The sequence below is a fragment of the Streptopelia decaocto genome (genome assembly GCF_964273445.1).
Source record: "Streptopelia decaocto genome assembly, chromosome: 1".
Lineage (NCBI taxonomy): Eukaryota > Metazoa > Chordata > Aves > Columbiformes > Columbidae > Streptopelia > Streptopelia decaocto.
In genome coordinates, this window is record NC_138663.1 from 3,651,564 (window position 1) to 3,676,016 (window position 24,453).

Sequence of the window (24,453 nt, forward strand, 5' to 3'; positions counted from 1 at the left end):
ATTTATTATATACCAAATACAAAAAGGGTGGGGTTGTGGCCTTCATTGGTACACTTGTTGGCTGTGGATGATTTTAGTTCTCATACATCTTGTGAAAACTGTTCTTTTCCAACCAAGGTGACGTCCATTGCAAAGGAAGGGTGAAAAGAAACTGCCTCCACTGGAAAATTCCCATGATAACTCTTTTTTAAGGATGTTTCCACTTCGGTCCTGCTGCAGGGTCTACGCTGAGCAGAATGACGGTTTACCCTCAAAAATAAAAACCTGACCAGGCACCCAAAACTTGACTAAGGCTGTAAAATGAGTACTATGTTTGAATTCGAACCCAGAGCCTAGTCCAAGCTCTGAGGTTTTATGCAGCACATCACCCAATGAAATTGCCTTTTCTCCCCCTGTTTCAATTAGAAAGAACATTAGGTCAATCAGATAAAGCCACATTGGGAGGATTTCCTCTTTATGGTGCTTGCCTCTTCAATTATCTATAATGAAGTTCCTCACAGCACTGCAAAGCTTTTTATATGCAAACGAATCCTGTTTTGGGGCTGCCGCAATCACTGCTTGTTAATGAACTTGAAACAAGTGTTATCGGAAAGGTTACAGCACCAGTGGTGGGAGGGGGGATGGAATAAAGCTAGACAAGAAAGACCAGCCTTGCAGAGCTGGGATTGGCCTGCAGGTAAGACAGTGGACTATCTCCAAGCCACATCCTCCAGCCCCCTTCAGAAGATATTCTGTTTGACAGACATCAAGCAAAATGCCCACTCCTGGGAGATGGCTGCTCAGTGGCAGATACGGCTTTCCCATCCTTCCGTCCCACCGATTCCTTCTGCCAATGTTTCTCTCTCTTAACTCCTATAGCTGAGGAGGAAAAAAAATAAAGAAGTTATTGCCAAGGTCTTTTCCTATGCCAGCAGAGAGAAAGAGCTGATTGAGAGGCCTCAGGACATGTTGGGCAGCTGAAGGGGTAGATTCAGGGGGTATTGAAGCTGTGTGGTCCCAACTGGTATTTACATGTGGTATCTGCTGGTGTCATCAGAACTGGAAACTCTCACTCGTATTTTAATATAGGCTAGATCTCCTCCTTCCCCTGTCCTTTGTGTTTTTATAGGTCTAAATAACCCAGGGTTAGGTTATGCCTCAGTTTCTCATGCTGAGGAACTGCTTAACCCTGCAACTTGCCTCAATACTGGTGTGCCTTGACAGGGTGGGATCATTCGACTCAAGGTTGGAAAGACTTTTTAGACTGTCCAACCTTGTCCTTTTGTTAAGAGAAACATTTATATGACACTTTAACCATTGTGTTTCAGCATTAATAGTTCCCTGGGGACATTTAATCATGGGGCAGGACAACAGCAAGAGCAGAGAGCGTTAGAACAGGGTGTAGCTCCTTAAGCACTCCTGGGAGCCAGGCAGCATCTTTCCACACTGACTGTGTCTTGTGTATGAGGAGGCATAAGGCAACTTTTACTGCTCATATACTCAGCTTCCTGGAGCAAACTCACACATGTCTTCTTGTAGAAATGCTGCTCAGCACCAGAATCAGAGAATCATAGAATTATTTTAGTTGGAAGGCACCCTCAAGATCATCGAGTCCAACCATTAACAAAACACTGGCACTAAACTGTGTCCCTAAGAACCTCAGCCATGTGTCTTTTAAACACCTTCAAGGATGGTGACTCCACCACTGCCCTGGGCAGCATGTTCCAATGCCTGACAAAAAATCTCCAAGACTGCAGAGAATCACAGTGTTAGAGCTCATCACTGCAATGCAGTACCACATGGGCTTGGCATCTGCAATCCTTACAACATCCAGACAACTTAATGTGATGGCTTATTTAGCCTCAGTCAGTCCTTGGTAGCACTTATTAAGCTAGGCCTTGTGCTAGAATAGCTCAGGCAAATGACTACCAGACCCAAGATGGTTTACTTCCATCCAGCTCCACTGTAACCTTGAGCTTGGCTGTCCTGGTTCTGGTGTTAGCCTGGGCAAAGCCAAATGAAGTCCATCTACAGCTGTCAAGTCCTTACACCATTAACATCACCCTGCAAGTGCAGATGAGAAATCAGGTTGCTCCAAAAGTCTCTTCAGTCTGACATCCCCGCTAGGATAGACATACCCTGTTTGGGGACTGATAGATGCTTCTGGACTTCATTGCAGAAACACGTTGGGTGGTTACTGGATTTTCTTCCTGCCCCTGGCCATGGATCATCTCACACCCACAGTGTGATGATTGATGGCTCTTGTAATTCTGTTCCTGGTTGGTGTAACTGCAGATGTTACATGTCTAATCCATTTCTTTATCTTCCTAAGCTATTTGCTTCAGTAAGATGCTTCCGCCATCTGCTATAACAAGCTCCCAGGAACTCATAAGCCATAAATTCCATTTTTGAGCCTTTCAATCTCTTTTACTACTTTCCAGTCCTGGATCAGTAATTTTCCTCATGCTGTCCCTTGCCCACACCTACAGATTAAACTCATACCTCTTTATGTAAGTTCCCTGTCTCTGCTTGTACCCACTGGACCTGTCTTGGGTGGACATTGTACCAACTGGACCTGACATTGGGTGGGACAGGCTGAAATGGTGTTAGTCTCTGGACTGGACAGGGTCACCGCACCATCATGATGTTGTGATGCTCTACGGAGAGTAGATGATGTGCCAATTGCAGTGCAGAGAAGAAAAAGAGGGACCAGGCTTTCTCTTGGCATCTAGAAGTTGAAAAGATTCAAAAGAGAGGTCAGCCAGGCACTCATAAGAGACGAAGATAGCATGATCTCTGAATATGGCATGCTTATGTTTTGTAGCCTGTTACAGTGTTTTCTTTAAGGGGTCCCATTTTATATCAAACTGCCTTGGATTAGCCAAGCAAATGCTGCAGTAATTTCCTAAGGAGTTGATAACTTCCTAGAATACATGAATTTGACAGCCTGCAGTTGTTGGATCATACTATGGAGAAGCAATGCATTGCTGCTATAACTAAAGCTGTGCAAATTAATGAGATTTCAAATACAACCTTCTGCATTGCGGCTTTGGGTGCCCAGAAGTCTGCATGTGTAAGGGACCCACCAAGAGGCACTAGATTAGCAACATTCACTTCACATTGTTCATTTTGTGAAATGATGTCAAGCCTATCCCAGGGATCTCCACACATTGTGTAACCGTTTTTTTCTTGGGAGCTGGATTAATCTGTAATCAATATTCTGTCCCCTTCTAAGCCAAAACAAACTCTCTTTTTAACAGCCCAGACTCTGTAGCTTACAACAGGTCTTGCTGGAGCTGTCTGGGTCTGTGGCTTTTGTATAATGGTGTGTTGGCTGTTGGGGATGCAAGGAATTATGCTCAGTTTTTTTGTTTTATTCACTTCTTATGACATGGCATTGCAACTGGGTTAAGTCCCTGGAGAGAACACAATTGCTAGGACCTGAGGGAATGTCAGGAAGATGTGCCATGTGTTTATGTTGGATATTAGGAAAAGGTTCTTCACCCGGAGGGCGCTGGAGCACTGGAACAGGTTCCCCAGGGAGGTGTCAAAGCTCCAAACCTGACAGTGTTCAAAAAGAGACTGGACAACATCCTCAGACACATGGTGTGAATTTTGGGGTTGTCCTGTACAGGGACAGGAGTTGGACTTGATGATCCTTGTGGGTCCCTTCCAACTCAGGACATTCTATGATTTTGTGCTTTCCCACTGCCTGATGAATGGCATAGGTGCTAAAGAGCACCAGAGGTGGCTTCCTTGGGTCCTGAACATTGAAAGTTTGTAGTGAGAGCAAGGGAGATAGGAAAAGATGGCTGGGAAAATAATTCCTCCCCTGTTTATCTGTCTTCTTGGTAATGCTCCTTGAATAGCCTCGTACTAGGCTAGGGCCCAGGGAGATGCAAAGGCTTCATAATCGGTTGAAGCGAAGTGTGAAGTGAGAAGGTTGAGAAGCATCAGAGGACTCCACCTGGGGCTGGGAAACCCATGTGCTGACTTGGCACTTTGTCTTCTTTTTCCCTAGGACTGTCCCCAGCTGCTGCAGGCAGAGAAGATCCTGGTGCCAGTGGAGGTGATCAAACCGATAACGCTGAAGGCCAAGAACCTGCCCCAGCCACAGTCGGGACAACGAGGCTACGAGTGCATCTTGAACATCCAGGGCAATGAGCAGAGGGTGCCCGCCTTGAGATTCAACAGCTCCAGTGTGCAATGCCAGAACACTTCGGTGAGCAAGTTCTGTATGCTTGGGAGAGGTGCAGGGGTCAAGGAGGACCAGGAGTGCCTACAGCACTGTCCCAATGGGATCTGGGGTTGTGTTGCAGCCCTTTTTACCTTATTTCCTACCTGATTCCAGCCACAGTCAAGGAAAGGATGGTTAGTAGTTTGCAAACTGCCTTTTTTGGTCTTTAGGTTGAATGGTGTCATCACGCAGTAGTTGCTTCTGCCCTTGGATTCCACCATTTGGTGATGCTGGAGCACCTTAACCATGATCTATAGCCATTATTATCAGCTTAACCTGTCCATATCCTCACAGTACCATATCCTCGTGTGCATTCAAAAGGGTTTACAAAGGGATAAGTGTTCATGTCAACACCGAGAATTAAGGTTATTATGTGGGGCTTTGGTGATGGGACATATAAAATCCCATACAAACAGTCAGAAGGATGCCAACATGTAATGGTTCCAAAGAAGGGTGAGATGCTGAAGGCTTGAGTCCAGCCCTCCTCTAGCCATTGACTCACAGTATGACCTTTGGTTAGTCCTTTTGCCTCTGCCCACCTTCAATTCAGAACCAGCCACCCACCTACCAGGGAACCTGCATGAGTCACGGTGGTGTTGTCACCACACCAATGTCAATCTTGAGGTCTAACACTGACATCTGCCAGGAGCAATGGTGGTTTCCCAGCACTGCCTCTCCAGAGGTTTCTCCATGAGGTTCATGTCTCCCAGACATCGGCATTTGAGGCATTCTCATCGTTGCTACTACGCAGTGATTTATTAGTCAAAGAGCTAATTACAGGCTTTAGCCACTTCACTGCAGCTCTGCCACTCCGTGACGGGCAGCGCTTGTTAAAATCCGTCACAACATATTCTGCTGCATTAAGCAGCGTGCTGAAGTTCACGGGGAGTTCACACATTTTACGATCTGTTGCAAATGTGCAACTTCCCAGTGACGCTCTTGTATTTATTCCTTTCTACCCCTGATTTTGAACACTGGTTAGTGGCGTGTGGCCACCTGGCTTTGAGGTTTCACATAAGAAGGTATTGCATTTAAAAAAAAAAATAAAAAAAAAATCTATTTTTTCTTTTACCATTGTGAAAGTCTGGGGCTAAAGGGTGTTGTATGGCCCCAAACAGAGTCAATATATGTGTCCAAAAAAGTCTTAGCAGGGAAAGCAGCAGCCACCCTTGGGTGGCAGGGCTGAGTCCCAGGCTAATGCCAAGGCACTCCATGACCTTACTGCTGTGTGGTGTCTGTAGGATGCCTGTCCCATATTTGATGGTGGCCCAGGTGGATCTCTCCCTTCTCCAGGGAAAGAAACTTATTTTGGAATAAACTCAACTCTTTTCTATCCTATTTTCTGGCTCCTCTCTCCTTTTCCCTCTCCTTCTGCCTCTCACTCTCCATCTCCTTCTCTCTTTCTCTCTCCTCTTTTCTTCCCTTTTCTTCCCTTTTCTTCCCTTTTCTTCCCTTTTCTTCCCTTTTCTTCCCTTTACTTTTGAAGGCACGTTGACTCTCTGATTTGAGTTATTATTTCTTTTTTCTTTTTTTTTTTTTTCTCTGAGAAATGTTATTGCATTGTTGCTCTGAATTTGCCAGACACTGAGAGAAAGAGATGTGGAAGGGAGAGCCAGACAAAAGAAGCATTCGCAGATACAAAAAGGGAACAGAGAAGCCCTGGCTCTGTTTGAGCAGGTGGCAGAGGACACAGACAATAGGGAAGGAGTGCTGTAGATATGTTTCCATCATGATTATTTCCTTTCCTGCCAGAATTATCATTCAGTCTGGAGCCACTGTGATACAATGAGACTCTGCTTCGAGGGTCACCTGGCTTTAGAAACAGCCGTATGAGCTTGTTTGCAAATTCAATCAGTTCCCTTCGACAGAACTTTTTACTCAGCAGAGTTGCTGGATGAGACGCTGAACGTAGCACCTGCATTGCAGGCTTGGAGAAGGTCCAAAGAAGGGTGGGAGGATGTGTTGTGATGGTGTGTCCCTGAAGGGATGCTATCCTGCCAGCAGATCTTTCTGTTGATGATGCACGCTAGACTAAACAATCATTTTTGGCTTGTTTTCCTTCATAAGCCTCAAGTTCTACCCCTCTCCCATCAAACACCAGGCACTGAAAAGCTCCAATTCAGCTCTGGCAGAATAACTTCTGCAAAATGCAGGAGTTTTCCTGCTTTCACAAAAGACAGGATCAGGAAAGAGCTGTAACTCTTGCTCTCCACTGCCTGGTGCCTCAGGATTTATTACCAGGGTAGCAGAGATCAGACCCATCTCAGGCAGGTGCTTTTCTAAATGGCTCCAACTCCAGTTAAGAGATGTAATAAGGACACCCAGGTGGGACCATCCTATCTGGCGGTCCGTCAGTAATGTCATATCCAGCACTGATGGTGCTCGGTCCAGTCAATAGCCAGCTCTGTCTCTCCCCCTATCTTTCCTTGGAGATATTTCACTTGATAACAGCAATAAGTCACTGCAAGCAGCACGCTTCGGGACAATTATTGTTCTTGTCAAGTGGTTTGAGACTCCCAGCTCTAGGCTTTGTCCTCTATCACACCACCCAAGGCATGCAATTATCACTCAGAGAGACCCTGCCTGCCATTCCTTATTGCACTTATGATAGCTCTGCCGACAGTCTGGGCACAAGAGTGATGGGAGGAAATGAAAAGGAGGAGAGCTAAGGAGGCATATAAATAAGTAAGTAAAAATGTCAACAGGAATGACTGAAATTGCTAGATCTATTAGGGCAGAGAGCAATTTCCCCAGTGGGAAGTGGTGGGATCACCAGCACTTGAATGATGAGGACAGACTTTTTAGCAGGGCCTGTTGGGATAGGACAAGGGGTGTTGGTTTTAAACCAAAAGAAGAGAGATTCAAGTCAGACAAGAGGAAGAAATTTTTTACAGTGAGGGTGGTGAGACCCTGGCCCACATTACCCAGAGAGGTGGTGGGTGAACCATCCTTGGAGACATCCCAGGCCAGGCTGGACGGGGCTCTGAGCAACCTGAGCTGGTGAAGATGTCCCTGCTCATGGCAGGGGTGGCACTGGGTGAGCTTTTAACATCCCTTCCAACCCAAACTGATCTATGATTCTATGAAATAAGCCCAATATATCACAGAATTACACAGAATGTTAGGGATTGGAAGGGACCTCCAAAGATCACCTAGTCCAATGCAGCCTTTGGCATGAGTAATAGGGAGGTGGGTAAGAGATGACCCACCTGACCATGTCATGATCATTGCCACTATCTGCTTTAATGACTAAGCCCAAATTGTCGCTTGGTGTGAGCCTGCCCACTGCCTGGCCTTGGCGTATACAGGCAGCACACACGGATTTCTAGGAGCAAAATCCCTGCTGATAATTCTCTTCAAGTCCTTCACAGGTCTGTGCATCGTGAGACCTGAGGTGGTACAGCTCAAAGTGCTGTGTAACTTAGGGACAGGAGAAGCAAATATGTTATATTTGTCACATCATGGTACTCGAGCAAAAGATTTCAGTGGCATTTGACTCTGTGGTGCAGCTCACACAGTGGAGGGAGTGATTTAAAAGAAATAAAAAGGAAAGCAAAAAAGAAACTGAGCTGGGAAAAATAAAGAGCTATTCACAGAAATTGTGGGAAAACACAGTTATGGAAGGAAGGCAAGGACAGGGCTTGAGATGCATATTCACATCTTGATTATTAAGATGCATTATTATTAATATCATTATTATCATTATTATTAATGTACATGCAAATATCACAGAGAAACCCCAGTCATGATTTGGGCTCTATTGCCCTGAGTGATACCCAGACATAAAAATTCAATCCCAGCTCTGGGAAGCAAAAAATCCAAGGAGACGAGATGACTGTGGGCAAGAAGTTTTCTGCCTATGATTTATGGCTGGAAAATTGATGCAAAGAGGAATTAAATTATTTGCACAGGATCATGTAAGGAGTTGGTGGCAGAGCCAGATACAGGAATCAATCCCCAGACCTGAGGTCTAATCACAAGCATTGGTTTTTGTGCTGTCAGGGAAAACAGACTAACACCAAAATACTATTAAAATGCTGTTTGTCTGCAGATGTTTCCCTGCTATTGGACATACTTGAGGTACAAGGGGAAAACATTTTGTTGGTTTATCATCCTACATGTGCCCAAGCCAAACTACCAATGGGCTTTACCTGGTGATACAACATCCCAGCAGGATGCAGCAAGAGCTCAAGCATGGCTGTGGATTTGCACAAACCACATAGCTCAGAGGTCTGGGAAGCTGAGTTTCTTTAACTCAGGGTGCCTGTAGAATGGGATGCTCAGAGGAGCTGGGAATTTGTAGATCTCTGAAATGCAAAGTATCTTTCCACAAAGGCAGCTAATGTTTGCATAACTGATAGCTCTGATTTTGCTACCATCCTCTTGGCCCAAGGACAGAGAATTCCAGTAGACAGTCAATGTGTTTATAGTAGCTTGCATACAATATATTAAACTGATAACAACATGGCAAAATGGCCATTTTTGTGAGGGGTTCAGCCCATGTTGCAGGAGTATCTGATAAAGGTGAAAAGTTTAAGAGACAAAGAACTGGTACCTTGGATCTAAAAACACACTATTCTGTTCCTGTGAATTGCAACAGCTCCTTCCAGCAGCTTTTTGGCATTTCCTGGTGAGAGGCAGTCTGCCTTTCTGGAAGGGCAGCCTCTCTTTCTGAGATTGGACCTTTAAACTGCCTGTAATTTTCTGCTTTGATTTGATTTGCATGGTGGGAGCCCAGATTTTGCAGACTTAGGAGTCAGATTTACATCTTTTCAGCAATTTTGCCTGTGCTAGAGAAAGCTGTGCAAGCCAGTATATACCTACAAGCCCTAATGCTATGAATCCTCTTAGCAGGAATATCTGGGAGGCTCTGCTGTTAGTCCTGAAGATGGATACACTATCCTTTTTTTTTTTTTTTTTTTTCTCTGAATCGTATATCCATCTTATTGTTACAACTGAGAGAATCCTTATCAAAGACTCCTGTTGAGTTCAGTGGACTTTGAACAGGGGTCACAATGACTTAGCGTCTCCTGTGGTCTAAAGAGGATGGAACATTTACTCGCAGTAACTTTGCAAATCACTCTGTTTTGCTGCCGTTCAACCCACGAGCTGTCTGAGTGGTCCAGACATGCAGAGCATCCTCATTCCAGCCCCAGGTGCCTTCATCCTTGGAGCTCATCCATGGGGATCCTGTTGCCTATTCCCTTGCATCCATTTCCAGTTTTGGATCAAGTCTGTTGAGTTAACAAATCTAATATGTGTTTGCCTCCCAGTGCCACAGACAGATAAGATCTAAAATCCCAGCTGGGCTCCTGCTGCTGGCACTGGGTTCCTTGGTGGGATGAAAGGCTCTGGGGGACTCCAGCTGCCTGTCCCTTGGCAGCCCTGCTAACAGCTAAATCCCAACACACATGAGGCTCTCCTGAGGCAGATAGTAGCACTTTCTCGGGCACCTACAGACTCAACTTCTGACTTAAGGGTGACCACTGCTTCTGAATATATTCTCTTTCCAATTCCCAATCAGCATTTGTGAAACGATGTGCAAAGCGAGCATTTGCAAAGCTCCTGAGTGGCAGAAGATTAATTATTCTCTACTTTTCAGGCACTTTCCTTCCCACTGCTGTCTCCCCATCCTTGCTCTTAGCTCCAAAAAGCTGTGAAAAGCCAGTGTTGTGAGTCCAAGCGGCTCCACATCATCTTGCATCTTGCTGGCAGTGACACGGAGAAGTGTCATAAAAATGCTAATACTGAAAGGGACTGGCGGGTACAGCCCTATTGCGAAGGACTCTGCTAAACTGCGGCTGCTCTTTACTTCCATGGTAACCACAAAGCTTATACCCATAAATACCCTACAACTAGACTGTAATCACAGGGTCTTGCAGATTAGTGGCTGATTGCATTTAGTTTGTCCAAAGAGAAATTACCATGCAACTAGCACTCACTCTGCTCTAATGGACAGAAATCACCGTATACGATTTAGTCCGCAATTATATGGCAATTAACGGATACAGAAAAACCTGCCTCTAAAGGCTCAGAGCTTTGGCATCTCTGTGGAAAACCACACTGAGACTTTAAGTGATGGGGAACTTGTTAGTGGTCTCTAAGATGTCACCAACCAAACCAGACAGCTTATTGAATTGTGCTTAATCTTGTAGTGGGGAAACCACCTTTTTATTTAAATATGGGAGTTTGTCCCACTATAGATCCCACTGGAGTGAGAGATTCTTGATTTCAGGAGGGTAAATGCTTACATGCATTGTGATCAGTAATAGTAGCAGACATAAAATCATAAAATGATAGAATAGTTTGGGTTGGAAGGGACCTTCAAAGCTCATCCAGTTCCCCCCCTGCCATGAGCAGGGACATCTTCACCAGCTCAGGTTGCTCAGAGCCCTGTCCAGCCTGGCCTGGGATGTCTCCAGGGATGGTTCATCCACCACCTCTCTGGCCAACCTGGGCCAGTGTTTTACCACCCTCAGTGTAAAAAATTTCTTCCCCATGTCTCTCCTTTTCTTGCCTTGTTTCCCTTCTGTCCTTTAAGCAGTCATCCCCTCTCCCATTATGAGGCTTTTTGGTTAAATGTTGGATGGAATCTGTTGATGGAGGTGGGCAGTGGGATCTGATGGGCGACCGGATGAACCCTGTGCGAACCGGCTTATGATAAACCAAAATCTGGCTGAAAAAATACACTAAACACCATGTGTCAGAGAGACTCCAGAGAATGGCTTCCATTTCCTCACTAAGGCCAGATCTGTGTGCTCTGACTGTGCCTGACATGTGTTTGTTTAAGTCTGTCCAACTCTCTCAGAAGATTTCTATGGCTTTCTTAATATTTTTGGACACTGGATACCCCTTACTCCAGCTGAAGCCTTTCTTGTTCTGAGTAGGGAAAAATAATTGCCTCCTGGGGCTTATGTATGTAACAAACACTATCTAGCACATCCTCAAATGAGATTTAATGTTTTTTTTGGCAGCAATATGGCATTGTTGATTCACAATCTGTTTGTGATCTTCAGCAGTCCCCAGACCCTTCCTTGCAGCACTGCCCAGTCACTCCCATTTTGTATTTGTTTGCATCGATTCCTCCTACTGAAGAATTCTTGGTACTTGTCTGTATTGAATTTCACTTTGTTGATTTTGGCCCCATTCTGCAATTTGTCAAGTTTGTTTTGCATTCTTAACCCCACTTTTGGATATTGTTGCACCCTTTCCCACAGTGTCATTCACAAAATCTGTAGTCTATCATCCAAGTCAGTAGTAAAATACAGAATAACACCAGACCCAGGACAATACTCCATTTGAAACGCCCTTCCAGCCTGACATTGAATTACTTAACTTCTTTTAACTGCTTTTTGGCAGCTTTTGCATATACCTTATGGTGGCTTCTTTTAGATCATATTTCCCTAGTTTGTTTATGGGAATGTCCTGTAGGACAGTAGCAAATACTCTACTGAAATCAAGATAAATCACATCTGCTGCCTCCCCTTTATCCACAAAGCCATTAAGCCTGTCAAAAAAGGAAATTAGATTGGGTTGACACAATTTGTTCTTGACAAATCTATGCTGGCTGATTTTTATCACCTTATCATCTTGCAGGTGCTTATAAATTGATTGTTTAATAATTTGATGTACTTTCTTTCTGGGAAGCCAAGTTAAGATGACAGGTTTGTAATTACACAGAACTTCAATTTTCCCCTTTTTTAAGGTGTTTCCATGGTATACCTGTTCCCTGCTTTCTGAGACCTCACTCAGCTGCTCAGATTTCTTCAAAATATCACTAGTGCAGATAACCTTACATATATGCTCAGCATCTATGGAGTACACAGCAGAGGTATATTTGGATCATAGACCCATAATGCATATTATCCACCTTAGAGGTTCACCCAGGAGTTGGCAAAGTATTCTTCAGGGCTGTTCTCAACAACTGGGAGGCAGATTTCCAGGATAAGTCCCATCACACGCAATGATGTTCAAATTGCGGAATATTCACCCAATGGCTAAGTAGGTTATTGAAAGGGAGACGGCTTACTCCATTGAGAATCACAGCTTTGAGAGCATCCCACGGCTTTCTGGCAGGTAATGGCTGGTAAGGAGGTAGGTGACAGCTCCATTTATCTTGTTCACAACTTGCAGCACCACCTCTTGCCTCATCTCATCCCATCCCCTCCCCACTTTTGGGCACCATGTAAGTCTGGGTTTGTTTGTTGTTTTTTTTTTTGCTCTCTCACTTCTAGTATTCATACGAAGGGATGGAGATTAACAGCCTACCGGTGGAGCTGACGGTTGTGTGGAACGGGAATTTCAACATTGACAACCCAGCACAGAACAAAGGTAAAGAGTTATTTCAACTTGTCCTTGGAAGCGGTAACCTTAGCAACGGGCCACATCTCTCCCTACACTTAACAAAGCTGTCACCATCTCCCTGTGCTGTCTGGTGCATCCTTGTTCTCTGCACTCTGCAAATTACCAATTTTTTTGTGTGTGTGTGCTTTGTGTTTCCCACCCTACACTTCTCTCTTTGCACCTGAGAAATACGACTCTCCCTCTCATTTGTGTCGCTTTCTCTCTTCCTTCATCATCTTTGCCTCCTGCTTCTCCCCGCATTTTTGTGCCTTGTTTTTATGCCTCTCCTGCTCTAGCTTCTCCCCTCTCTTTATTTCTCCTGCAGTGATGCTCTTCAAGTTAACATCCCAGAAGAGCGGATGGTCTCTTCTCAGAGGCAATGTAGTAATGAACAGGAGAAGGGAGAGGGGGAGGAGAAAAGCTGCAGCTTGCCAGTGGGAAAAGGTTGAACAAAAGAAAATTTTAATGGCCAGAGACTGAAAACCACCTCCTGCCCAGAGCCTGTCTCCATTTAACTACCACCAATGGCACAGGACTGATGTGTCCTTCACAGAGGGATGTTGCATGCCCAGCCATGACCCTAGAGCATTTTTGGTGGAGATGGGTAGTCCATTCACATCCATATCCTTCTTGTCCACCACCCTCAGCCACACTGAGACCTTTTCCCCAGGCAACCTCTCCTCTTGGCTACTCTGCATTTCTGGATTCTCTCCTTCTCACATCACCACCTCCCAGAAGTTTCGCCCTCCCTTGCTTTACCTTCTCTTTTCTTGGACACTTTCCACATCCCCCACTCCATTTCTGCCCATCAGGTCCTCCCTTGGTCCTCTCACACTATTCCACACCCATTCTAATGCTGAGGGTTGGTGGGTGAGGTTTTCACCAAAACCGCATTGAAGCCAGAGAGCAATACAGAAAGCAACTCTTCTCCTCACAGCATGACCCCTTCTTGTCCTTCTTTCCCTGTACCCACTGCTGTGATGTCTTTCTCTGCTGATTTAAATAGCCAGTGGGTTTTAACACCCAGTCTGAATGCAAAAGGTCCTGCACTATCTTCCCCAAAACTGTGGCTTTTGGAGATTAAATCCACTCAGTAAACACAACAGACTGGAGACCATTGTCTAGCTCTGGCATCCAGCAGCATGGCACAGCCCATGTTCGCATTGCCAGCCTCTCTCTGTAGGGATTTCTGTGCTGGTGATGTAAACCAGACCAGGGGATGGATTCAAGATTTATCTGTGGTGCTTAGTCTTTAGCTCAGTCTGTTAAAAGTTATTGGGTTATTATAGAATAATAGAATCATTTAGATTGGAAAAGACCTTTAAGATCATCAAATCCAACCATTATCCTAGCACTGCCAAGTCCACCACTAAACCACGTCCCTAAGAACCTCACATACACATCTTTTAAACCCCTCCAGGGATGATGACTCCACCACTGCCCTGGGCAGCCTGTTCCAATGCCCAACAACCCTTTCCTGGAAATTTTTTTTTCCTAATACCCAATCTAAACCTCCCCTGGCACAACTTGAGGCCATTTCCTCTCATCCTGGTGCTTGTTCCTGGGGAGCAGAGCCTGACCCCCCCTGGCTCCAAGCTCCTTTCAGGCAGTTCAGAGATCAGAAGGTTTCCCCTCAGCTCCTGTTCTCCAGCTGAACCCCTCAGGTCCCTCAGCTGTTCCCATCACACTTGTGCTCCAGCCCCTTCCCCAGCTCCCTTCCCTTCTCTCAACTCGCTCCAGCACCTCAAGGTCTTTCTTGTCATGAAGGGCCCAAAACTGACCCCAGGATTTGAACTTCAGCCTCCCCAGTGCCCAGTCCAGTAGATGATACAAACCCAAAAGTTTGTAAGTAACTATTTGGAAAAATTTGGGAAGTGGCACTGGCTGGCAGCTGCCCCAAATGAGTACTTTGGATGAACCCATCATGTTTTGGGTCAGGAGGAGAGCTAAAGCATGTGCACATGGATACCTCACATTGAGATGTATCATATGCTCTTGAGGACACAGAGCTTTATTTAATAGCATAAAGGTAGCGGCTACAAGAAACACAAAGCCCTGGCAGGACTTTTGACAGTGCTGCAAATAAGCAGACCTTCTTCTTTGGAAACCTGAGAGGTAGAGGCAGGATTAGGTCCAGCACCTTTCTAAGTGCGGTTGTGCTGGGGTACAACACCTTCAAGCAACCAAGAGGTCATTACTGTCATAGCCAGCATCACCTGTACTGGGCTGATAGGCTGAAAGGCTGAACTAAATGAGACCTGCAGAGATATTTACTGATATCATTGGAAGCTGAGCAACTCAGCAAATTTGAGGAAATCTAACAGAAAATTAAGAAAAACGCTGTATCCCAGGAAGCCTATAGTACACTGTGATTGACAGATGTTTGGCAAATTTTTCTTGCACCCAACCTGGAGAAAATAAAAGGTTCCTGAGATTTTCCTTGCATTGCTCAATGTTTGCTGACTTCTAGGGTGCAGGTACGAAGAGACAGCCAGAGCTTTTCAACACACATATCCAAAGCCTTTGAGCTTTGGGATTGTGTATAGCAATAACCAGAGACAAGACTTTAGTCACCTACTGACACAGCAAAGCAGAAGCACAAAAGAAAAATCCCCAGTCTCACAAAGAAATCCAACAACACCCCCACAAATTCAGAAAAAAAAAAGCAAGTCTGAAGGCCTAAATTCTGCCACCTTCATCTTCAGGGAGGAGACTTGTGCTATCAGCCCCCTGTGCAACCCAAGCCTCAATTTACACATCTGTAAAATCAGAATAAATAACATAATCTTATTTTGTAGGAGGACTTCAATGTTTTCAGGCTTTATTTGGGAAAAAAAAAAAAGCTTTGATTGCTTCTAATCACTTAGCCCAAGAAGCAGCTAAGCATTAATCATTGCTGTCTCTATTACAGGAGGATCAACTTAGTATTTCAAAGTGTAAGGCAAACTGAATTTCTGAAGCAGAAGAAGGGGGAAAGGCTGGTTGTGAATCCCTGGATTCAGCCTCATAGAGAACCATTGTCGATTTACTAGTTTTTCTTAGGATTTCTGTTAAGGGAAAAACGTGAGCAGTATCACTTTAGCACCCAGTTCTCCGTAGTTTCACACCAGACAAATCCCCAAGTTTAAGCTGTGGGTAGACGAGGTCTAGAAATTCATTCTAGGATGAAGATCGGAGGCTGAGGCTGGCTATAGGTGTCAATACGTGGCATTCAGACTGACTCTGAAAAGGAAGGGACTGAGGCTCAGTCACTTCTTAAGCACTTTTCCTCCAAACCTCCTGCTTGCAACCCATCACCTTATTGAGGGCAGCAACCTTTCTTCTGCCCTCAGCTTCCAAAATACCTTGCATGAGGGATGAGCTCTGACAAGTCTAGTTTATTTAAAGAAGGATGTAAGCATTTTCTTCCCTCCCATTATTTACCCCCCTGGAGAGGTCCCATCCATCTCCTGGGATGAGGAGCCCAGGACACCTTCCCCTCTCTCGCTTCTCATTCTGCCCTCTGGCATCCCACCGCTCTCCCATGCTGTCTCTGTGTCTCTCAGGTCCTCTCTGTTTTCCTGTCCCTCCAGTTCACCTGTACAAGTGCGGGGCCATGCGGGACAGCTGTGGACTCTGCCTGAAAGCCGACCCAGACTTCGAGTGTGGCTGGTGCGAGGGGCAGAACCAGTGCACGCTGAAGCAACACTGCCCGGTTCAGGACAGTCAGTGGTTGGAGTTGTCCAGCACCAAGGGCAAATGCACCAACCCCAAGATCACAGATGTAAGTCATGGATTTGCAAGAAGCTGGAGTATTCCCTCTCGTACCTTTTCCTTGGTTTATTTTTGTGATGTGTCTTTGAGTTGATGAGGGGAAGGTCAAGACTGAGTTCTGCTAGGTCAGGGAAAGCCTCAGGGAACCTGGGGATGGGAGGCCATGGTGCACTTCAAAGGTAGGCATACAACTTCAGGTGTCTACAACAAAGGGAAGAGCAGCATGTCAGAGTTTCCACCAAAGTCAACGTGGACATGAATCAGTTGCACAAACAAGATTTACTAGCGCAGTCTGAGGAACTGCGGAACATCTGAGCTGCCCACACAGGGCTCGCAGATGTGACATGAAGCCTTTAGGAGCAGCTGAAGGTGAGACAAGATGCTCTGGGGCATCTCAAAGGGATGATGTGAGGGTAATCAAATGAGCCCAAGTGTCTCTTGAAACTAACCTGGTTGAGAAGACATTGAGTGGTCCCAGAGTGTTTTGAGCTTTGCTGACAGAAGGTCAAGGAAGAGGTCAGGTTGTAGTTCATGCATGCTGATAGCATGACATGGACAAAGTCAATGTGCAGAAAGAAAGAAGACTCCACTGACTCCAGCAGAATAATGCTTTTCTGTTTGCCTGGCTGACTTTGCGTGGTGAAGGAAGTCCCCATAAAGCAAACAGAGCCCTGTAGAGTTGTTGCTTTCCCCCTCTGAAGGCTCAAGAAGAGATAGAATGAAGCCTGGACTAAATGAAGGTTGTAACAGTCCCATTATGAGAGTATGAGGGCAAGGTTGGGGGGAAGGACCTGCAGCAGCTGTGTGTTCTTTAGAAGGTTTCCTATTGAATGTGTTGACTGGGTCAAAGGAAGAGCTGGGGCAACAGTACAAAGGGGAGATAAGATAATAGAAAAAACATTGAGGGAGCAGAGGAAGAGAAAGAAGCCAGAGGAGAAAAATCAAGGCTCATCTACAGTGATTTTTGTCTGCTGTCTTAGGATGCCCTTGCCATAATGATGAGCACCATTTTCAGGGTCACAGGGTAGGCAGCAGGACAGATCTGAGCCTCAGAAATGAGGGCTCCTTCTCTACCAACTACATCCTGCCTTAAGCATTTCTCGGTCACCATGCCTTAGTTAACACGAGCACCCTTTCAGGGTGGTTAGAGGCTTATTTTGCAAATGAGAAAAGTAAGGAGGAAAATGAGACATAAAAGATACAGGGAAATGCAAAGGAAGAAAATCCAGCCTACACAGTTGTGGTTTAATTTGAATAATTATGTGGGTTATTTTATGAAAAAGAAAAGAAAAGAAAAGAAAAGAAAAGAAAAGAAAAGAAAAGAAAAGAAAAGAAAAGAAAAGAAAAGAAAAGAAAAGAAAAGAAAAGAAAAGAAAAGAAAAGAAAAGAAAAGAAAAGAAAAGAAAAGAAAAGAAAAGAAAAGAAAAGAAAAGAAAGAAAGGAAAGGAAGGAAGGAAGGAAGGAAGGAAGGAAGGAAGGAAGGAAGGAAGGAAGGAAGGAAGGAAGGAAGGAAGGAAGGAAGGAAGGAAGGAAGGAAGGAAGGAAGGAAGGAAGGAAGGAAGGAAGGAAGGAAGGAAGAAGAAAAGCAGACTTTTTCAATTGCATTCACTTAAGAATCAAAAAGTGTGGGTGTTATGGACAAGCCCTAAGCTAATGTCCATGCACCAGAGTTTTTGTGAAAGCAAAGGCTGGGTAAAATCTCTTTTTCCTAGATGCCACTGAAAGGAACCTTTCTCACTGTGTTTTCATCTGTCTTCCTGTTATTCATTAATCCCCGAACTACTCACTCAGGTGGGTGCTGGAGCACCAGGCTCATTCTGATGTTTCCATCATGGAGATCACTGCACTTAGAGTTATTCAGGGCTGGTAATTTTGGACTCACCTGAACCTCTGAAACCAAACTCAAGACAGCAAGTACATCTGAAAGCTCAGATTTGAGGCATTGAAAATTATTGGGAGCTGAGGGAAAGTTTTTTTAATCTTTTCAGATTCTCAAAGCTTATGAAAGATTCAGAAATTTTGCATAGATTCATAGAATTTGGTATTGGGAAGCTAATGGATGACCAACTAAAGCAGAAGTCGATAATACAAAGACATGACCATGCAGTAGCATGGCGTTCTGAAAGCCCATCTACATTTTTCTGCCAGGCTTTGACCCCAACCCTTCATCTACAGTCTCTTTATAAAGTGCAAAGCACTCACTCTCCACCCTACAGCTCCAGAAGAGATGTACTTCTAATTCTTCTGCTATTTGCTCCAACAGCTCCCAAAGCTCGAACAGATCATTGCAATATTCGCTCATGAAATATTCCAACTGTCTGGTGCAATCATAAGTAGCTCTTGTAAAGTCTGCTTTCTGAGCCATTAGCATGGAAGTAATCTCAAGTGACTGGATCTATATTGCAGCTAATGGTAGGTCTGGAGTGGTTGGTAAGAGCACGTATATCCTGGCGAGGAGCCAGTGTAATATCTGTGCAGGCGAAGGGGGAGAAACAACATGTGTACTCACACTTGCACAGGCACACACAAGCACCCAGCACAGAGCTTCCCATAACCTGTATGTACTTACTAGCTCCTGCATTTATACTGCCACTCAGTGAAATTAAAGGATTTAATCAATGTGCTCTTGCAATCCAGAAGGCAAATGGTACCCTGGGCTTCATCACAGGGAGCGTGGGCAGCAGGTGGAGGGAGGTGATTCTGCCCCTCTGCTCCACTCTGGTGACACCCCCCTGCAGTGCTGGTCCAGCTCTGGGTCCTCAGCACAGGACACACATGGACCTGCTGGAGAGGGGCCAGAGGAGCCCCAGGAATGATCCGATGCTGGAACAGCTCTGCTGGGAGGACAGGCTGAGAGAGTTGGGGTGTTCAGCTGGGGAAGAGAAGCTCTGGGGAGACCTTATTGTAGCCTTTCAGTGCTTAAAAGGGGCCTGTAAGAAAGATGAGGACAGACTTTTAATGGGGTCTATTGTGATAGGACAAGGGGTCATGATTTTAAACTAAAGGAGGGGAGATTCAGGCTAGACATGATGAGGAAATTTTTTACAATGAGGGTGGTGAGAGCCTGGCCCAGGTTCCCCAGAGAGGTGGTGGATGAACCATCCCTGGAGACATCCCAGGCCAGGCTGGACGGGGCTCTGAGCAACCTGAGCTGGTGAAGATGTTCCTGCTCATGGCAGGGGTGGGACTGGATGAGCTTTGAGGGTCCCTTCAACCCAAACAGTCCTATGATTTTATCATTTGAAGACCCACTGAGCCACAAACCCTCCTTTCAGCATGACAAGCTGTAGCATTAGGCTGATACGAGCAGAAGGCATAAATTCTGATGTAGTGTCACAGCTCTGGGTCTGCAAGAGAAAGCAGAGATTTCCTGGAAGCTTTTCTTTCCTTACTTGGGTATTCCTCTCCAAAACTGACAGGTCTTGTTCCACATTTTTGCACCTGAAATAGAAACAGGGTCCTTTTCTTTCACTGTGAAAACAACACAGTAACATTTAAACTTCTGTGGGAATGCCATGGGTTGGGGTTAAAGAATCTCCCACATGCTCCTGGGAGAATCCCAGACCTTCCTGTTTTAAGGAAATAAGTGGTTTTGAAGCTGGACTTTACAAATTAAAACGGCACAGGGTGAGGTTCAGAGGTGCTGTGCTGGTTTCAATCTGGGAAGTTTCTCGGTGATGCTTTTTTGCGCCACAGCAAGAATTTTTAAGAATCTGGTGCTTTAGACAGAGACAGAAGGAGAATGAGAATGTTTCCATCGAGGTTTTTGGTCACTTCTGCAGTGAAACTTTTGTCTCAAATTCACCCCTAGTTCTAAAGAAAAGGACTTTTCTAGGAAGATATTCCTTTTCACCACTACACCTTCTTTTATTCAGGGTAATGACATTAGTCATATGAGAAAAAAAAAGTCCTCTTTTGACCTGCTGTGAGATGTATTTCCCATGCTGGCAAGTTCTTTCAAGCATAGATGAGCCCTAATTAACCACAGACTTGCCTTGCTAGACACCCACCTTACTAGAACAAGTGAAAACCACTTGATAGCAAGTTTAATACCATGAAACAGAACCAAAATATTTCACGGAGAACTCAGTTCTCTTATAAAATGCATCTAATACATAAGGAAATAAACTGAAATATGGTAATTTTAGTTTATCTTTCTTTTGTCATTTTGAGTACATATTAGTTTGCATTCATATAAAGTGTTTTATCAGCAGAGAATTAACTGACATCAGCAAAATATTTCAAACAAAAAAACTTTACTTGAACAAATATTTATTAATGGTTCAGAATAAGCATATTTTGGAATTGCTATTTTTAGAAAATAGTTCAAATTTTGAACGTTGAGTCCCCAACTGAGACAATCAGCATTAGTTTCTCCTGGAAAAGAAATTCCATTTTCTTTCTCATTTTTAAGATACTTTCCTCATTTCCTGGAAGGTAATCACAAATACCTCTCTCTTTCTTTCACTTTTTATCCATTTTCTACTTGTCTATCAATCTCATCACCACAGACCATCCAAAGGTGAAATCTCCAGACAAGAGAAATAATCATCTCACCTGTCAGATTTATGAATTTTGTGCTATTTTCTTTGTAGGACGTAAGCATCTTATTGACTTTTGGAGTAGAAATAAGCCTGCCATAGTTCTGATTTCATTGGTTCAAGTGACATTTGTCTGTTTTTTGGACCTGACACCAGGCCATCATGAGGGGTCTTGTGCTGCAGAGGTTGTGTCTACGCTACACAACCCTACAGGTCCAAGCACTTGTCTGTGATAATTTAATACTATTAAAATTTTAACCCCTGCAGGTTCTCTGTAGAGTCAGAGCAAAGGCATATTTTCTTCAGAAGGTGGTTCATAGCACCTAAAATTAAATCATAGAATCATTGAATCATTTTGGTTGGAAAAGACCCTCAAGATCATCAAGTCCAACTGTTAACCCAACACTGTCACTAAATCATGTCCCTAAGAACCTCATCTATGCATTTTATCCTAAAATAAAATATTCCCTAGAGGTGTCGGGGTCACATTCTGTGATTCTTTTCCTTTTACTAAAGATTGACCTTCTAAAAATTGGCCTCTGGGTGGAAATTAGGCAAACTTTGGTGCCAGACTTCATGCTGGGAAGCAGTCAAGAGCAGCCCTGTTCGTGCCAGTGCCTCGACATTCCCTGCCAGTCCGACTGCTAAGCAAGGGTATGACTGCCAGCCCTAGATTCCCAGTTGGCAGAGCCATCGTCCAGTGGGTAGGGACCTCAGACAGGGAATTCCCCCTTCTTCACAGCCAACGCTGGCAGATGGCAACCATGGCATGCTGAGTGGGCAGCAGGGAACACCCTTTGAAAGCAACATTTGAAACACTTTCAACTAATCAGTTCTATGGCAAAGCATTTGGGCATGCTGACTAATTGGAAGGGCGGAACTGGGATAATTAAGGGCCAACACCATGATTTCAGTGTTGTTTCAATGTTGAGGAGACAACTCCAGTGCTAATTTCCACCTGGCTCTGAACAAGGGTGACGGATGCAATACAGAATGTTTTTCCATGGACATGTCCCCTTTGCATGGGCCAGAAATGTCGCAGAAGGTTGGACAACTCTGGATTGAGGGTGAGGCTCTGCAATGGGATGGAGAAGTGAGCTCTGGAGTCCTAGTGGTGCTTTGGCTCTTCTGCCCAGAACAACGGCTGCTGAGCAAGACGTAGCAATCCTACTGCTCTGCACTGGTGTGACCTCATCTGGAGCACTGTATGCAGTTTTGGGTGCCACAGTATAAAAAGGATATAAAGGGGATATAAAGCCAATGGAGAGTGTCCAGAAGAGGCTACAAAGTTGGTGAAAGGTTTGGAGGGGAAGCCATATGAGGAGTGGCTAAAATCGCTTAGTTTGTTCAACCTGGAGAAGAGGAGACTGAGGGCAGAGCTCATGGGGCTGCAGCTTCATCACAAGGGGAGCAGGAGGACAGGGCTGAGCTCTTCTCTTTGGTGACCAGTGACAAAACCCGAGGGAATGGCAGGAAGATGTGCCAGGGGAGGGTCAGTTGGACATGAGGAAGGTTCTTCACCCAGAGGTGCTGGACACTGGAACAGGCTCCCCAGGGAGGTGTCACGGCCCTAAGCCTGACAGTGTTCAAGAAGAGACTGGACAACGTCCTCAGACACACGGTGTGAACTGTGGGGTTGTCCTGTGCAGGGACAGGAGTTGGACTTGATGATCATTGTGGGTCCCTTCCAACTCTGGACATTTTCAGCTGAGTTTGTGATGCATGATCAATATCTACCTCCGGAACAGATCAAAATCTCCTTGTGCTTTGGGCGGGGAATTTAGGATTTGAAGTGACTGGATGAAGCCATTTGTGTCCTTTTCTTTTTCTTTCTCCCATTTATTTCCACTCCTGGCTTTCCATGACAAATGTCTTTAAAGCGCGGAGCTCACCTGCACTACCAGAAGCCATCTCCTATTCATTTCCAGTTATTTTGCAAATAGTCAAGATAGAGTAGAAGAGATCTGGGGCAGAATTCTGGATACTCTGAGGTTGATGCATGTGTGATATATTTGCAGGGAGGTAGTCCTTAGTGATGTATCTGGACTAGGCTTGCTTCCTCAGTTGTTTAGCATAATTATGAGTGTCTCTAAGTGGTCACAGAGACATGATATGCCTCTTCTTTCACACGAGAGGATGCTAAATGTCTTTACACAGGTGGTGTGATTATCTTCCCTTTTCTTGTCTTGTTTCTGCAGATCAACCCAGTGACAGGCCCTCGTGAAGGAGGGACCAAAGTGACCATCCGTGGGGAGAATCTGGGGCTGGAGTTCAGAGATATTGCATCTCACGTCAAAGTGGCCGGAGTAGAATGCAAGCCGCTGGTGGAAGGGTACATCCCAGCAGAGCAGTAAGTTGGGTGTGTGGCAGACACTGGGCCACAGCACATCTGATAACAGTCCTTGCAACCTGTAGGGTCTTCTGAGAAGTCCATTTCACTCAGCCTTGGAAGTGAAGAATGGAAGAGGCCGTTCCTCACCTGCAGCTCAGGAGCTAATAATCCATTTATTACTGAATTTGAATTGCATATTTAGGTGGTCCTCATGGCATATACCCTAAAATTATATTTTGTCTTTCACATAATAGCCACCAGAAGAGTGTTCAATTCCAGTTTGTGGGACAGCAGTCCTGAGAAACAGCTTATCCCACACAGGAGTGATCATTAAGCTTTACAACTATAAATCTGTCCACCATGCAAGGCTGGAGGACAGAGACCCCCTGGGGTCAGACCTCAGCCCAGTATTTGTCTGTATATTGAAGTGAAGCTATGTTGATTTGCACCAGCTGAGCATTTGTGCCACCAGGTGCCACCAGCCAAAAGCCATCAGTCTTTAAAAGAATTACTCCACAATGTGGATCTTGGATTGGAAAGATGAGGATGGATTGAGACTGCAGTCCATCTCCCAGCAGTGTGGGCTGTTTGCTCCAACTTCGTCTCATTCACACCACCAAACCACCCCTCAAACTTTCGTTCTGATTCTTGTTTTCTCCACAGGATAGTATGTGAAATGGGGGAGGCCAAGCCCAGCCAGCATGCTGGATTTGTGGAAATCTGCGTGGCCGAATGCAAACCAGAGTTCATGGCCAGGTCTTCACAGCTCTACTACTTTATGGTAAGCTCCTGTGAGAAGTTCTCCTTGGGCCTGAAGTTCCTCAGGCCCTAGTTCCCTTTGATTCATCTGTTCATTGCCTTTGGTCATACTCAGCTTCTTTTCTTTCCACTGCTGTTCTGAGCACACCAAGTTGTTCCATCCATTTCCTTTCAAAATCTTGTTATGAGCAAAAATAACTTGTCTTATTAATGTTTTAACAATCTAATAATAGTCCAAATTATTAGTCCATTTTCATTACATACAGCCATGCTCCAAATTAGTACAGAAAATCCTCATTAATAGTTAAAAGTGCTATAGAGGAAAGAAAAAAGGGCTTAAAAAAGAAAAAAGCTTTCCTAATATCTTACTTTTCCTGGGTGGGATGCTCACTCTGCTAGCATCCCTTCAGTTGAAGGCACCAGTGTCCTACAGCAGAAACATGGCAGTTGCCACAAGTCATTACCACCCTGAGGTCTTCAGCAGGAGGCATGTGATGTTCATGGTGGGG

The 24,453-nt window shown here is 44.9% G+C and overlaps 1 protein-coding gene across 2 annotated transcripts in view; it reads left to right on the forward strand.

The window, feature by feature from the left end:
• The window catches only part of PLXNA4 (plexin A4), a 493,956-nt gene that overhangs the window by 395,140 nt on the left and 74,363 nt on the right, over positions 1-24,453 (forward strand). For both annotated transcript variants that reach the window (XM_082068193.1, XM_082068191.1), the window contains exons 10-14: positions 4,001-4,201; positions 12,451-12,547; positions 16,132-16,322; positions 23,052-23,203; positions 23,849-23,966. In XM_082068193.1, coding sequence (XP_081924319.1) covers positions 4,001-4,201; positions 12,451-12,547; positions 16,132-16,322; positions 23,052-23,203; positions 23,849-23,966 — 759 coding nt within the window. The remainder of the gene's footprint in view (positions 1-4,000; positions 4,202-12,450; positions 12,548-16,131; positions 16,323-23,051; positions 23,204-23,848; positions 23,967-24,453) is intronic.